General features: G+C 35.2%; 1 protein-coding gene across 1 annotated transcript in view; it reads right to left on the minus strand.

Moving 5' to 3' along the window:
- Nucleotides 1-4,276: 4,276 nt before the first annotated feature.
- clcn6 (chloride channel 6) overlaps nt 4,277-15,830 on the minus strand; it is a 21,963-nt gene continuing 10,409 nt past the window's right edge. The window contains exons 15-23 of the mRNA XM_016286265.1: nt 14,706-14,859; nt 14,411-14,567; nt 13,347-13,453; nt 12,929-13,115; nt 11,445-11,602; nt 8,370-8,526; nt 6,747-6,854; nt 6,376-6,501; nt 4,277-4,894 (exon numbers count right to left, since the gene is read on the minus strand). Coding sequence (XP_016141751.1) covers nt 4,814-4,894; nt 6,376-6,501; nt 6,747-6,854; nt 8,370-8,526; nt 11,445-11,602; nt 12,929-13,115; nt 13,347-13,453; nt 14,411-14,567; nt 14,706-14,859 — 1,235 coding nt within the window. The 3' untranslated portion in view covers nt 4,277-4,813. The remainder of the gene's footprint in view (nt 4,895-6,375; nt 6,502-6,746; nt 6,855-8,369; nt 8,527-11,444; nt 11,603-12,928; nt 13,116-13,346; nt 13,454-14,410; nt 14,568-14,705; nt 14,860-15,830) is intronic.

The raw sequence follows: 15,830 nt of genomic DNA on the forward strand, positions 1-15,830 counted from the left end.
TACATATAGGCAAGATGACAGGAATGGGTTCCATCATAAGCATGCATAAAATAGTCTAAAAATATCAAAGACAACATACACAATGACCTGAAGGATATGTGTGTTCATTCAAAGAAAGGTTTTCCTATGAATTAATTAGTAGAAAAATCCATTTCTACTGTGCATTGTGTCTCTTCCTATAAAAAGGCAGTGATTTTCCCTACTCACATTCCATTAGGTCGTAAATGTATCTGGTGTCAGGGTTGCCATGGTAACCAGGGTCCTGGGCCTTGTTCACAGACAACTTGGAACCCAGTATGTTTATTGGGTGAGGGGTCTGTGAACGTTTGTTAATCTAATGAATAATTGATTTGTTAAATCAAATGAAAAATGGTGTGTCTGATTGGTCAAGACGCTACAATATAAAAACAAAAACTCGTGGTACTGATGCGCAAAAAAAATGACTTTGGCGTGTATATGATACGCACGTGTTTGCCGTGCATATTATATGAAATTTGTTGGCGTACATATGACGCAGTTTTCGCATACATATGATACGCATCTACTCCACAACCCGAGATGGGCTACTGCACAACCCTAATCCTACCCATTGCGTAGCATATACACGACAAAGTCAGTTTCTGCGTATCAATACCACGAGTTTTTATTTGGCGTACTATTTATATGCACTTCCGTGAGATCGGGTTGTGGATTAGTGATCAAACAAAATAGTAGAATGATTTCTGGGATCATGTGACATTGAAGACTGTAGTAATGTTGAAAAATCAACGTTTGGCATTACAGGAATAAACTGACATTTAAAAAAAAAAAAATATATATATATATAGGCTATATATACACAAAACAACAAACAAACAAAAAAAAAGCACTTAATCACAAAACCAAGGCACTCAAGGAGGAGTAAAAATAAAAAGCCTAAACAAACAAACACTCAAGTACTTATCTGATGTAAATACACACTGTTATTGGTGTTTGTGTTTGATGTAAATATATATTTTGATGTTTTACATAGTTGATTTTTGATATATTGGGTTTGAGCTAAATGTGTTGTGATTTTTTTTATTTATTATGCTGATGATTTGAATTTCCTCTCTTATTTGACCACGTCAGGTGATCGTGTCTGACTAATTGTTTGGAGTATAAAATACTTGAGTATGTTTGTTTTTTTACACCCTGATGAAGGCCTGTTAGCCACAACGTGTTTGTGCGCACCGATACGTTTTTAACATTATAATAGCCATGAGAATTTTTTTATTTTTTACACATCCTTGAGTGCCTTGGTTTTGCATGCTTTTTATGAGTTGAACTATCCATTATTCCAAAGAGCATCAGGATTTGAGAGAGTTTTTTTCACTTCAGCAGCACGTTTTGCATTTTTGGTCTTATTGTCTGACATTTCACAATGTTGTTGTATTTTTTTCCACTTCATTTCCGATTAAATTAATGCAGTCTTGATGTGCATTAAAGACTTTCAAAAACATTCAAATATCTTATACCCCAAACTTTTAAATGGTAATGTACATGTATGCTATTGGAGCAATACATAAATAAATGTATAAAAAAAAATATGTATACATCTTATGTTATAAATATATATTATTTAAATGATTAATAACCATTATTCAATAAGCTTTTTTTTTCTAATAGCAATGGATTTTCGGAGTTCAGAATGCCCTGTCGCCTGTGCTGGTGGTGTCACAGTCTTCAGCCGGTGTGCCCAGGAGGGCCACCAGATGACTGTGTTCTGGGAGCACATGACTTGTGTTGTGGTTGTCTTTTGCCATGTGCTCTCTCCTGTCTATTGTCTGGCCCCTCCCATCTTGTTACCTCGTTATTGTTTTAGTTGCTCCACCTGTGTCTCCCTCGTTAGCCTCCTCGTTTGGTTCCTACTTATTCTCCTCGTGTCTGCCGTCCTGTGCTGATCCGTCATTTCTCATTGTGTGTGTTTCGTGTCTGCATGTGTGCAGCTTTAGCTCTGCCTGTCTGTTTTTCCCCCTCGGGGTGGTTTGAGTTTGTTTTTGTTTCATTTTTTACCAAAATAAAGTACCATTTCTCCAGCGATTGAGTCCTCGCTTCATCTCCCCGCACGCACCGTGACAGGTGGTTTCTATTGGCCTGTATCAGATGGCAGATCACGGTCCGCACTCCCATTGGTCGTTGTCACATTGTGTCGATACTTATTTGCATAAAACTAAGCTGTACTCTGCACAAATTGTTGCATCACAAATGGCCCCGGCTCTGGAAATTGCCAACTTCCACTGAAAATGAATGTTGCTTTGTCATTTCAAACAGCTGTCAGTGTGAACACTAAACTGACTGTCAATCAGTTACAGTTAATAAAGTTGAAATACTTGAGTTTGACCAGAGCATATTTTTGAAAGTTCTATATTTTGCATGAGTAACAACTTAAATTGCACAAGCGTGTACGTTTTCTACAGTGACTTTATGCAAGGTCCACCTTTCAGTGTGATACAAGAGTTTATTTTATGATAATAAGCAGCATCTGGTCATGAATTCTGACTGGCAGATGTTCTGTACAGAAAATATATATTCTAGTGGAAGAATGCAGTTCAACGAATACTTAAGTATTAAAAATAATCTTCTTAATAATTTTAGGATATGCAAGCAGTTTTACAAATGCTGTTAGGCCTGCTGCATGAATTCTGAACTCATTCCACTGAACACAAGTCTTACAAAGGTGTATATTTTATTTTGACAACTGCATAAAATGAATCGCCTGAAAAACCATAATGATAGTGTACGATATCACAATGAAATATTGAGATCACAGACGATTTTCACGTAACATTTGCATATCGTTTATGAAGCTTTTATAACAGGCGGATGGTGTTTAGACGGCTCTCCAAACCTGCAGCACATTTTTAGTCAAGAAATTAAACGGTATGTTATAAAACATACATTAAAAAGACACCTCAAATAAAACTTTGATAGTTCCACATCACAATTAAAAAAAAAACTGCAATAGTAGATAAACAACATTTTAAAGCATAAATTAAAACATGTGACAAAATATCCTTCATCTTAAATAAATCAAATAAAAAAGAAAATTACAGTAAACAATAAATATGTCAGGAATGTATAGTATACAAATGTGCCATCATTTCTTCTAATACTATTTAGTCTGCTCTTGTAAGTCCCTTGAAATCAAACCACAGTCAAATGATGATATACTAATATCATGACTGTGTTACGTTATGAAAACAAGCATATGTTTTACATAAATCCCTGTAATTCAGTGATTTTATGGTGGTTTGATTAGCTCATTATTACAAACACACCCTGAGAACTTTCTTCCCTGACAAAACTGCATCAAGAATGTCAGGGCATTTCAATGGAATGGGGAAAAAAATATATATTATTAATGCCACAATTACAATTAAAACATTCTTCACTTGGGATAAATGCCATAACTTTACATTGCATTTCGAAATAGAGTAAGTTTGTCACTAGAAATAGGGATTATTGATATAATGGCATGACTATATGAGATGAAAATCCATATACATCTGATTGTTGAGTCCTAGAAAGGGTCTATTAAGATCTTATGAAAATAAGTCACTTCTATGGAAGCCCGTTTCCGCCACTGAATAAAGTCACAATTATCTTTTTATTTTTTATCTCACAATATCTCGCTTTTTTCTCTTGCAATTGAGTTTACATTTTGTAATTTCTGACTTCTTTTCTCAGAATTCTGTGATATAAACTGGCAATCGCATGTTATAAAGTCAGAATTGCAAGATATAAACTAAAAAGGCAGAATTGCAAGGAAAACTCAGAATTGTGAGAAAGTCGCAATTACCTTTTGTAGTTTTGTTCAGCGGCGTAAACAGGCTTCCATACATTTCACCCCAAATCAAAGAAAATAAAAATATTCTGTTTATTTTTGTTTAGTAAATGAAGCCTAATTTAACAAAATATTGTATTGCCTTTTAGCATTAACTGCAAAAGAATCTAATTACAGTTACGCCCCATAATTCAAATGATATACAGTGGGTACGGAAAGTATTCAGACCCCCTTAAATTTTTCACTCTTTGTTATATTGCAGCCATTTGCTAAAATCATTTAAGTTAATTTTTTTTCCTCATTAATGTACACACAGCACCCCATATTGACAGAAAAACACAGAATTGTTGACATTTATGCAGATTTATTAAAAAAGAAAATCTGAACTTTCTTTACATTGATTACTCTATTATTAAAACATTTAAAAATAAAATATTTGCATTACAGTAATGCACTGATTTGATTTAAATCAGCATTAATTATGGCAATACAATTTAAATTTATTTTGGCAGTACAGTAATTTGGAGAAAATGTTTAACTTCAATGAAAATTATGACATGCATAAAATCTTAATGGTCCTAAAAATGCAATCAAAAATAAACAAAAATATTTCTTCCTTTTGATTTTAGGGTGATGGCCCAGGCATGCTCTTGACCGTTTTCATGACATGTACCCTTTCGGCCAGGGACTGTGGTTTACATCAGTCTTTGTACAAAAGCAAACGTTCAGAAATACACAGAAATGGTGAGCACTATTAAAACATTCAGAACTCAGAGACTAAATGAAAAGTGCTACAGAGAGGTTGATAAAGCACAGGCGGCGCTGATGAATGGGACCTCACCTGCATCAGTGCTAGCATGAGGCGTGTGTGTCAGGACGGGTCAGGTACCGAACTCTAGCAGTCCACACAGATACTAGGAATGGCTTTAGGGTGCGACCTGAAGCAGGGGTTCAGGCTCTTCTCACCTCGAGGACGCCATTACTCAAGCTTGGCTGCTTGACGGTGTCTTAGATTGTGATGTAATGCTGTCGGAGTTTAGCAACTAAAAACTCATGGGTAAGATTATGTCTGGTGATTATTCCCACGATCTGAGAGAGAGACACAGATGACAAAACACCACTTTATGAAACTGGATGGATGGAGCTTATGCCTCAATCTTCAAACATGAATTTTTAAATCATGAATTGTGTCTCAGTTAAAGGAACACTCCACTATTAGGCTCATTTTCCAACTCCCCTAAGAGTTAAACAGTTGAGTTCTACCGTTTTCGAATCCATTCAGCCGATCTCCGGTTCTGGTGGTAGCACTTTTAGCTTAGCTTAGCATAGATCATTGAATCTGATTAGACCGTTAGCATCTCGCTCAAAAATGACCAAAAAGTTTCGATATTTTTTCGATACTATTTAAAACTTGACTCTTCTGTAGTTACATCGTGTACTAAGACCGATGAAAAATGAAAAGTTGCGATTTTCTAGGCCGATATGCTTAGGAACTATACTCTCATTCTGGCGTAATAATCAAGGAACTTTGCTGCCGTACCATGGGTGCAGCAGGCACAATGATATTACGCCGGAATGAGAGTATAGTTCCTAGCCATATCGGCCTAGAAAATCGCTACTTTTCATTTTTCATCGGTCTTAGTGCACGATGTAACTACAGAAGAGTCAAGTTTTAAACAGGAAAAATATAGAAACTCTTTGGTCATTTTTGAGCATGATGCTAACGGTCTAATCAGATTTAATGATCTATGCTAAGCTAAGCTAAAAGTGCTACCGCCAGAACCGGAGATCGGCTGAATGGATTCGAAAACGGTAAAACTCAACTGTTTAACTCTAGGGGAGTTGGAAAATGAGCCTATTTTCAAAAATAGTGGAATGTTCCTTCAAGAATGTACAATGCTAAAAAAAGAATTGCAATTTTGTAAAATCTAATTTAATATCTTAACATTAAATTGCTTGCATACACAATTCAGGGTTACTTTAGTATCACTGAGATACAATTCAAGTTTTTATTAATATTTTGAATTATTTTATTTTTATATTTTTTCCATTTTATTTCAAGTTTTAGTAATTTTGTTTCATTTTTGTTTTTAATTTAATGTATATCGTTTTTATATATTGTTTTACTTCAGTTTTAGTTTAAATTATTTTAGTACAACAAGATAAAATGAAAATGAGAAATGTTGCCTTGGCTGAAATAACTTTTAATACTTTTATTTTAGGTAAAGTTTATTTTATTTTAAGTAACTTTTTTTTCTTGCACTTTGAAATACAAAAATCTAATCCTTAATTGAAATCAAATCAGATTTCATTGTGAATAAGAATCGGATCATTCTGAATTTGCAAAAATCATTCCCGAATTTAATTGCAAACCTAACTGCTTCGCTGTCTACCCAAAAATTTCACAGCCCTAAGTAAAGAGATGACAGAATTTTTATTTTTGGTTGAACTTTGCCTTAAAAGTATAAATGAAGACACAAAAAAAATTTGAAGACACACAAAGTTGCTTCTATATTTCTTTGTCACTGTGTTTCTAACAACATGCTTAGATGTTTGTGTTTTAGACGTACCTCTCCCACCGCATTGACCACAGGTAAGTGTCGAAGGCCCATGGTCCTGAACAGATTGAATACTTGGGAAACACATGTATTTGGAGAGACTGTATATGGACAGGGGTTCATGTAAGGAGTCACGTCCTGTTTAAGAAAGAAAAAAAAAAGAAAGACAAATGAGTCTAATTATGTCTGAGAGAGACCGCTGAACAAACTGTCATCACTGCAAGGCTCACTTTACAACAAGATCACTTACACACTTACAATTATCACCAATTAACAGCCATTATACACACATCCTAGATAACTGGATATAGAGCACTAGTTTATGTACTGCTGCGAGCCTCACGACATTCCCCTGAAGAGTCTGATAGGTCAGAGGACTTTACCACAATCATGCGTGGATTGAGAAGGGCCAGGTCGAGATCGTGGATGTCAGGGAATCGTGGGTAATCCTCAGTCATCTCTGAATGAGAGAGCCGTGGCTGTGAGGCGCTCTACAGAGGGCAGAGGAGAGAGAGGCAGCTCTCAAATGGCTGGCATGTATTTGGTTGCATCTACAGTTCAAACAGATCAATGTTTCTCACTCTGATTGCAGCTAAACAGACCCTTGTGAAAAAATACTTCACTTTAGCATTCTTTTAAAAAGAGTACTTATAGAAATAATACATGCAAACATGCAGTCTTTTATTAATTCCAAAACGTCACTTTAGAAATAGTAACGAAGGAAAGTTGAGTTGCTTCATTGAAAGCTTATTGTATTAAAAGCTTACTGTAGAGTATTATGAGAGAGATGGACTCAGCGCCTAAAAAAACTCTTAAAACCACATTCCGTGACACAAAAACAGCATTATTTATAAAATGATAGTGGATTTGGGCATCTAGCATGACACTGTCTGTGAGAAATACTGCAAGCGGAGTGATACGAACTGTGAAACGGTCGGAGTTATCACTAGAATATCGCACTGCTGGAAAAGGCTCTCAGCCAATCAGATTCGAGGAGCAGAAAGAACTGTTGTATAAATGAAAATATCATAGTTTAATTTTATTTTACATGCAATTAGATGAACTTTTGATTGCTTTTTTCCCACCCACTTTTAAGTAGGACTTAAGTAAAATAAGTTGACAGCAGAATATACTGACAAGCATTCATGGTAAATAATATTTCTAGTAAAAACCTTTATGTCATGTCATTTTTAAATGTGATTAAGTTGTGATTTAGTACAAAATTAAATATATATTGAATGTAATATCGAATAGCAAAATATTTAAAATTATAATCAAGTACTTTACATGTGCTTTAGTATTCAGTCAACACATCAAGTGTTCTTTAAAGCATTACAAAAATGCAAAAATTAAAATACTTTAACTTAATTTTAATTGGACATTACACATTACAACAAAGTGCACTTGTTAAATAAAAGTGTACTTAAGTGTGTTAAGAAAGTCATGTACACTAAGTATACTGAAGTACCCTTATATTTTAGTTTATATAATTTATAAGTACAGTTTGAACATACTTTTAAGATTTAAAGCACACTACATATGCACATTCAATCGAATTCATTGGGTTGTCAGTAAAAAAAAAAGTTGTTAAGTTATTACATTTTTTATTAACGAGTATGAAGACTCTCTCTGGAATCAAATATCTTGTATAATGTTCATAGCAATGTAACGTATTTCTGAGTGAAGCAGAACATCAAGCAAGAAATAATGTAGTGTACAGGACTTGATTTTACTTGGTGGGATTTGCTTGGTCGAAATATGTTAGAACATTAGTTAATGATATTCTTAATCCATGCCCACGCTGTCTTGATAACACCTGCAAAATGTTTGAGATTAAAATACCATGAAACCAGAAACAGTTATTAATGAAGTAAATTGAATCAGTATAATGTCACTTATATTCACTTTCAAGTAATAGTGTGAGTAATTAGGAAAATCGAGGTGGGAAATAAAGGCAAGAGAAAGGGTGACGAGAGGAAAGGTGATGAGATCTGACTGTCCCTGACCGACTGGTTTTCAGCGTAGCAGACGCCACAGATCAGCAGGTTGACGAGCTGCGAGCGCAGGATGAGCCCGTGAAAGGTGAGCGGCCGGAACCTCTCCTCCAGGGTCCACTCCTCACTGGGAGACTGGTCCGGGTACAGGTTTGGGTACGGCACGTGTCTGCCAACATCAACCATAGAGAGCAGACACAAAACATCAGCGTGTTAACATATGCTCTAGATTTACAACTAACTGGTCAGTGTGGAGGAAACTTCACTTTTATCTTGATTATTATTAGCTTTATTTGCTTCACTCTACCAAAGAGTGGTCTTTGCTTTTCTAAATGCCGCTAACATGCTTAAAGGAACACTCCACTATTTTTGAAAATAGGCTCATTTTCCAACTCCCCTAGAGTTAAACAGTTGAGTTTTACCATTTTCGAATCCATTCAGCCGATCTCCGGGTCTGGTGGTAGCAATTTTAGCTGTAGCTTAGCATAGATCATTGAATCTGATTAGACCGTTAGCATCATAAATGATCTGTGGGGTATTTTCAGCTGAAACTTCATAGACACATTCTGGGGACACCAGAGACTTATATTACATATTGTAAAAAGGGGCATAATATGTCTCCTTTAACATTTATTTCAAGTAACAAATTTCAGTTTTTATGGTTTTATCTATTATTATAACTTGTGTGTGAATGAGAGTTTAGTTTAGTCTTAGTTCATTTTAACTTTGTGGCAGCCGCTTTCTGTCCGTGTGCACTCAGAAAACGGTATTTCAGAAGTTTAAGCTAATATGGTTTCAAACGCATGATTTAAACATGATAATCAGAACCAAAACAGATGTTTTTTAGCAGGTACGAGCTGTAAAGGCATGCTCTATTCTGAAAGAGGGGGCGGGGAGCAGCAGCTCATTTGCATTTAAAGAGACAGGCCCAAAAAACAGCGTGTTTCTGCTTCCACTCAAAATAGGCATTTTCAAAATGATATAATAAATGATCTTTGGGGTATTTTGAGCTGAAACTTCCCAGACACATTCTGGGGACACCAGAGACCTATATTACATACTGTAAAAAGGGGCATAATAGGTCTCCTTTAAGCAGAATAAACGTATATTTGAATAAATGTATATTTGCAGCAATAGCCAAAAACACACTGAGACAGAATACATTTTAATTATTCAAAACTATCGATTTTTCTTTTATGCCAAAAATCATTAGAATATTAAGTAAATGTTCCATGAAGATATTTTGTACATTTCCTACCGTAAATATATCAAAACTTAATTTAGATTTTTTTTTTGCACCCTCAGATTACAGATTTTCAAATAGTTGTATCTCGGCCAAAAATTGTCCTATTATCCTAACAAACCATACATCAATGGAAAGCTCATTTATTCAGCTTTCAGATTTCAAAAATGTAACCCTTTTGACTGTGGTCCAAATATGGAAATCTCTTAAAGGTAAAGGAGTAAAAAGCCTGTCAAATTCGAAGTGTGTCACTAAGCACTGTTTATGTTGTAAGAAACCTTGAATAAAATTATAAGTGGACTTCCAGGAGCTATAAATGCTACAAAAGTACAGAATGTGGAGTAAATATTCGTGTAACAATATACACTACATACAAATCCATCTTGTGTAATAGCAGACGGTCGGTGCTTTTCAGCAGGAACAGGGTGCTAATAGTCGTGGAGGTCAAAGTTGGTCGACTGACCTCCTCTCCAGCATCTGCTGAAGGATGTCCTGCCCTTCCTCCGCCGGCTCCACTGCGGTCTGCTCATCACACACGTTGCGCAGCTCACTAGACGGGTATGATTTCATGGACTGACACCTCCGCCTCTGCTCCCCCGCACGCGTCAACACGCTGCTTTTCTGAAGGACGGGAAACGTTTTGCAGCATTTATTAATCCTGGTTGATGTTAATTGCTGCATTTGAATACTAATAGGTTAACATTAGTTTATTTTTAAAGTACATTAAACTTTACATTTTAAAGTTAAATGAACATAGTTCATGTATTATAAAACAACAATTAATAAACGGAGGGTTTAATAAATCTATTTGTCATTTAATGTGTGGTTTTAGTCATTTTAAAGACAACATGAAACAGCAAACTGAATATTCACACTAAAATAATGTAGGACTTGATCAACCAATTGGATTTTGAAAGTGGAGAGTGGATTAAACATTATTTTAGAGGTAGAGAAAGTTATTACGCATTAGTAAAAATTTATTATAATTTTTTTTGCACAGTAACTCCAGGGACATTTATTAAGTCCACTTTGAAGTCATACTCAGGGCCACCATTAAAACAGTCAAATCACGCCAATTTCGGAAAAAGGGAGGAACAAGGAAAAACTTTCTAGCAAAGCTCTAATGGTGATTTTGTGCTTTTTCGATCATTGTCATCAAAACTGTAGGCGCACTTTACATCAGGAAATACTGACATAAAACACTGTTATACTGACAACTAGTGCTGTCAAACAATTAATCGCATCCAAAATAAAAGTTTTTATTTACATTGTATATGTGTGTGTGCTGTGTACATTTATTATGCATATGTAAATACACACAAACGCATGTATATATTTAAGAAAAATATGTTACGTTTATATAATGTTCCATGAAGATATTTTGTACATTTCCTACCGTAAATATATCAAAACTTAATTTAGATTTTTTTTTTGCACCCTCAGATTACAGATTTTCAAATAGTTGTATCTCGGCCAAAAATTGTCCTATTATCCTAACAAACCATACATCAATGGAAAGCTCATTTATTCAGCTTTCAGATTTCAAAAATGTAACCCTTTTGACTGTGGTCCAAATATGGAAATCTCTTAAAGGTAAAGGAGTAAAAAGCCTGTCAAATTCGAAGTGTGTCACTAAGCACTGTTTATGTTGTAAGAAACCTTGAATAAAATTATAAGTGGACTTCCAGGAGCTATAAATGCTACAAAAGTACAGAATGTGGAGTAAATATTCGTGTAACAATATACACTACATACAAATCCATCTTGTGTAATAGCAGACGGTCGGTGCTTTTCAGCAGGAACAGGGTGCTAATAGTCGTGGAGGTCAAAGTTGGTCGACTGACCTCCTCTCCAGCATCTGCTGAAGGATGTCCTGCCCTTCCTCCGCCGGCTCCACTGCGGTCTGCTCATCACACACGTTGCGCAGCTCACTAGACGGGTATGATTTCATGGACTGACACCTCCGCCTCTGCTCCCCCGCACGCGTCAACACGCTGCTTTTCTGAAGGACGGGAAACGTTTTGCAGCATTTATTAATCCTGGTTGATGTTAATTGCTGCATTTGAATACTAATAGGTTAACATTAGTTTATTTTTAAAGTACATTAAACTTTACATTTTAAAGTTAAATGAACATAGTTCATGTATTATAAAACAACAATTAATAAACGGAGGGTTTAATAAATCTATTTGTCATTTAATGTGTGGTTTTAGTCATTTTAAAGACAACATGAAACAGCAAACTGAATATTCACACTAAAATAATGTAGGACTTGATCAACCAATTGGATTTTGAAAGTGGAGAGTGGATTAAACATTATTTTAGAGGTAGAGAAAGTTATTACGCATTAGTAAAAATTTATTATAATTTTTTTTGCACAGTAACTCCAGGGACATTTATTAAGTCCACTTTGAAGTCATACTCAGGGCCACCATTAAAACAGTCAAATCACGCCAATTTCGGAAAAAGGGAGGAACAAGGAAAAACTTTCTAGCAAAGCTCTAATGGTGATTTTGTGCTTTTTCGATCATTGTCATCAAAACTGTAGGCGCACTTTACATCAGGAAATACTGACATAAAACACTGTTATACTGACAACTAGTGCTGTCAAACAATTAATCGCATCCAAAATAAAAGTTTTTATTTACATTGTATATGTGTGTGTGCTGTGTACATTTATTATGCATATGTAAATACACACAAACGCATGTATATATTTAAGAAAAATATGTTACGTTTATATATTAAATATACAGTAATATAAAATATAATATAAATGTATATACACATGTAAATATTTCCAAATATATATACTGAATGTGTGTGTATTTATATATACATAATAAATATACACAGCACACACATATATTATGTCAACAAAAACTTTTATTTTGGATGCGATTAATCGTTTGACAGCACTATTGAAAACACAAAAGTAAATAGATACTTTTGATAGATGAACAAAGGATTTGTCTATAGCGAATGTGAAAAGCTGCATTAGTTCAAGTCAAAACAACCACCCTCCAATTTTCTATGATAATCTGATCTCTAATTATGGCTCGGTTCCTTACTTTAGCGTAGTCCTTTTTATCATCCACCACACACACACACACACACACATACACACACACACACACACACAAAACGTTTGATCACTCAGAAGTGATATTACACCCCTCCTTAAAGTATATGATCGGAGTATCAAATAAAGCTAATAAAATAATGTCTGCGCTACCGAGTAATACGTTTAAAAGCAGAAGACCATTTGCACCATCTTGTGGTCAAAACGCTGTAGTTAAATACTGCTACAATACATGTCATGTTGTACCTTAAATCTGATATTGTTGCCTATGAGGATATTGCCCTTCATAAACTCCTTCTCATTGTCTCTGTTCTCGGTGACGACGGGGAAAGCGTGATAGACGGTGGTCCTCAGGATGCTGACCAGAGACTGGATACGGGTGTGAGGATACACATACGTCAGGTTGGGCTCCATGATGTCGCTGGCCGTTAATCTAACAGAGAGAGATCAAGAGAAATTAGTTGTAAAAAAAAAATAAAAGAACTACAGTATCTGGAAACTTAAAAGTATGGATATCACTGCATTAAATATATATTAAAAAAAATTCAAAGAACTCGCATTAGATGACAAATAATGCTATGAAACGGAGACATTTTTAAGTGTAACTTAATATTCAAACACTTCTGGGCCACAAACTGCGGTACATGTATTAAAATGGTCTCACTTGTCCATCTCGACCTCTGTTTCCCACTCCAGCAGTGGGACTCCCTTCAGGTGAATATGAATATCATATATTCCCTTATTAAAGAAATCTCCTGTCCACTTGGCCACCTGACAAAACATGCAGTGCCAGTAAGTAGTGTACATTGAAGTTGTATGTTTTACGTCATTAAATTCTAATTATGCTATATTAGGAGGACATTCATAAAGGATGTAGTCTGATATAATTAAAATTAGTGCTGGGCAACGATTAATCGCATCCAAAATAAAAGTTTTTGTTTACATAATATATGTGTGTACTGTGCATATTTATTATGTATATATAAATGTATACACACTCATACAGTACATATTTAGAAAATATTTACATGTATTTATTTATATTTGTATAACTTAAATATTTAATATAAAAATATAAAAATGTTCTTAAATATATACACATGCATGTGTGTGTATTTATATATACAGGTGCATCTCAATAAATTAGAATGTCGTGGAAAAGTTAATTTATTTCAGTAATTCAACTCAAATTGTGAAACTCGTGTATTAAATAAATTCAATGCACACAGACTGAAGTAGTTTAAGTCTTTGGGTCTTTTAATTGTGATGATTTTGGCTCACATTTCACAAAAACCCACCAATTCACTATCTCAACAAATTAGAATACTTCATAAGACCAATAAAAAATTTTTTTTAGTGAATTGTTGGCCTTCTGGAAAGTATGTTCATTTACTGTACATGTACTCAATACTTGGTAGGGGCTCCTTTTGCTTTAATTACTGCCTCAATTCGGCGTGGCATGGAGGCGATCTGTTTGTGGCACTGCTGAGGTGGTATAGAAGCCCAGGGTTCTTTGACACTGGCCTTCAGCTCATCTGCATTTTTTGGTCTCTTGTTTCTCATTTTCCTCTTGACAATACCCCATAGATTCTCTATGGGGTTCAGGTCTGGTGAGTTTGCTGGCCAGTCGTAGTCATTATTACACAAACATCTAAGATGATGATTTCCCATACAACATAAAAAAACACAACAGGTATCAGAACTTGATTTGTGAATTTGTTTTCCTACCATTAGTGTTATCATAATGGGAAGTCCGTATGTGATCTCATTGGTGGATTCAATTAAGATGACTGTCAGGCTGATGGTCATTCTGACCACACCTCCTAGAAAGGCAGCTGCTCCAATCAAGGCAAAGGTCCCCGAATATATTTGCATGTGGAAGTTACTGCAATTGCACACATGAAAAACAACATAAGTGTAGGATAAGAAATTATGATGCATAAGACACAATAAATATGTGTGTCCTGTTCCAACGGATGCCCTTGGTACTTCTTAAGAGATTGTAAAGAGGAATGAATCTTACATCTTGAGGACATTGGCCACTAGGCGCCCAAGTGAAGCTCCACAGAGAAGAGACGGGACAAACAGACCACTGGGGACGGACACACCGTATGTCCAACAGCTCAGAAAAAAATACAGCACAAAGAACAGCAAGAGCGTGACGGGACTGAAGGTAGCTGTCAACAAAACCAGACAAAGGAGGGAGAAAGAGACAGAAAAAGATTAGAAAATAAAGAGGTATAGTGATATGCACTTCTCAGAAACAATTTCTACTGAGAACAACACCACAGGCATGCTGTTTAATCAAACTTTATTTTCATGACTATGAAAACAAGATAAAGTGATTATTCCATTTTGTCTTGTGTTATAAATCCAGCATGCCCTTTTCCTGTAAAGTACAGTGATTTCAGCCCTTCATAAATGAATAGTTTTCATATTTTCCGACAAATAGTTTTTTTAAATGACGTCGATTTGATATCGATTCTCAAAAGCCGCAAATCGATCTTTTCCAGTATTTACTTCAGCACACATTTAAAATAAGATCTGATTAACGTGAATCTTATCATTAGTCTTCTCCACTAGATGTCACCCTTATTTACCTTGCGCAATGTTACAATAGAAAGCCTGTCATTCATTCAGCGCTTATCATGGCCATACACGCGATTCGCAATGCTCAGGTGAAGTGCTATAGTAATACTATAAACCTGCGGAAGCATTTGATATCACGCATACGGCGTCATGATTTCTGCACTGTTTTGTTTACTACACACATACTAAAGCGCAGATGAAGCTCGCGGTGTTTTCAGCTTCTGCCGTCTCACTATATGATGATATGAACACGAATGTCATCTCCAGCTGCTCTTGAGAGTCACTTCATTAGCATTTTACCGTTTCATTTGAGAAAACTACCGTAATATCCAGTGTTGGGGAAAGTTACTTTTAAAAGTAATGCATTACAATATTGCGTTACTTCATAAAACAGTAACTAATTACATTACTTAGTTACTTTTTATGGAAAGTAACGCGTTACGTTACTTTTGCGTTACTTTTTAAATCCGGACAGGGCTTGCTTGCTTGTTTTTAAAATAAAAAAAGTTATATTTTTGGCAAATATAAAAGCCTTTTCACACCAAAAGTGAAATGAATA

Source organism: Sinocyclocheilus grahami, unplaced genomic scaffold, assembly GCF_001515645.1.
Source record: "Sinocyclocheilus grahami isolate Dianchi unplaced genomic scaffold, SAMN03320097.WGS_v1.1 scaffold208.1, whole genome shotgun sequence".
In the NCBI taxonomy this organism is placed as follows: domain Eukaryota; kingdom Metazoa; phylum Chordata; class Actinopteri; order Cypriniformes; family Cyprinidae; genus Sinocyclocheilus; species Sinocyclocheilus grahami.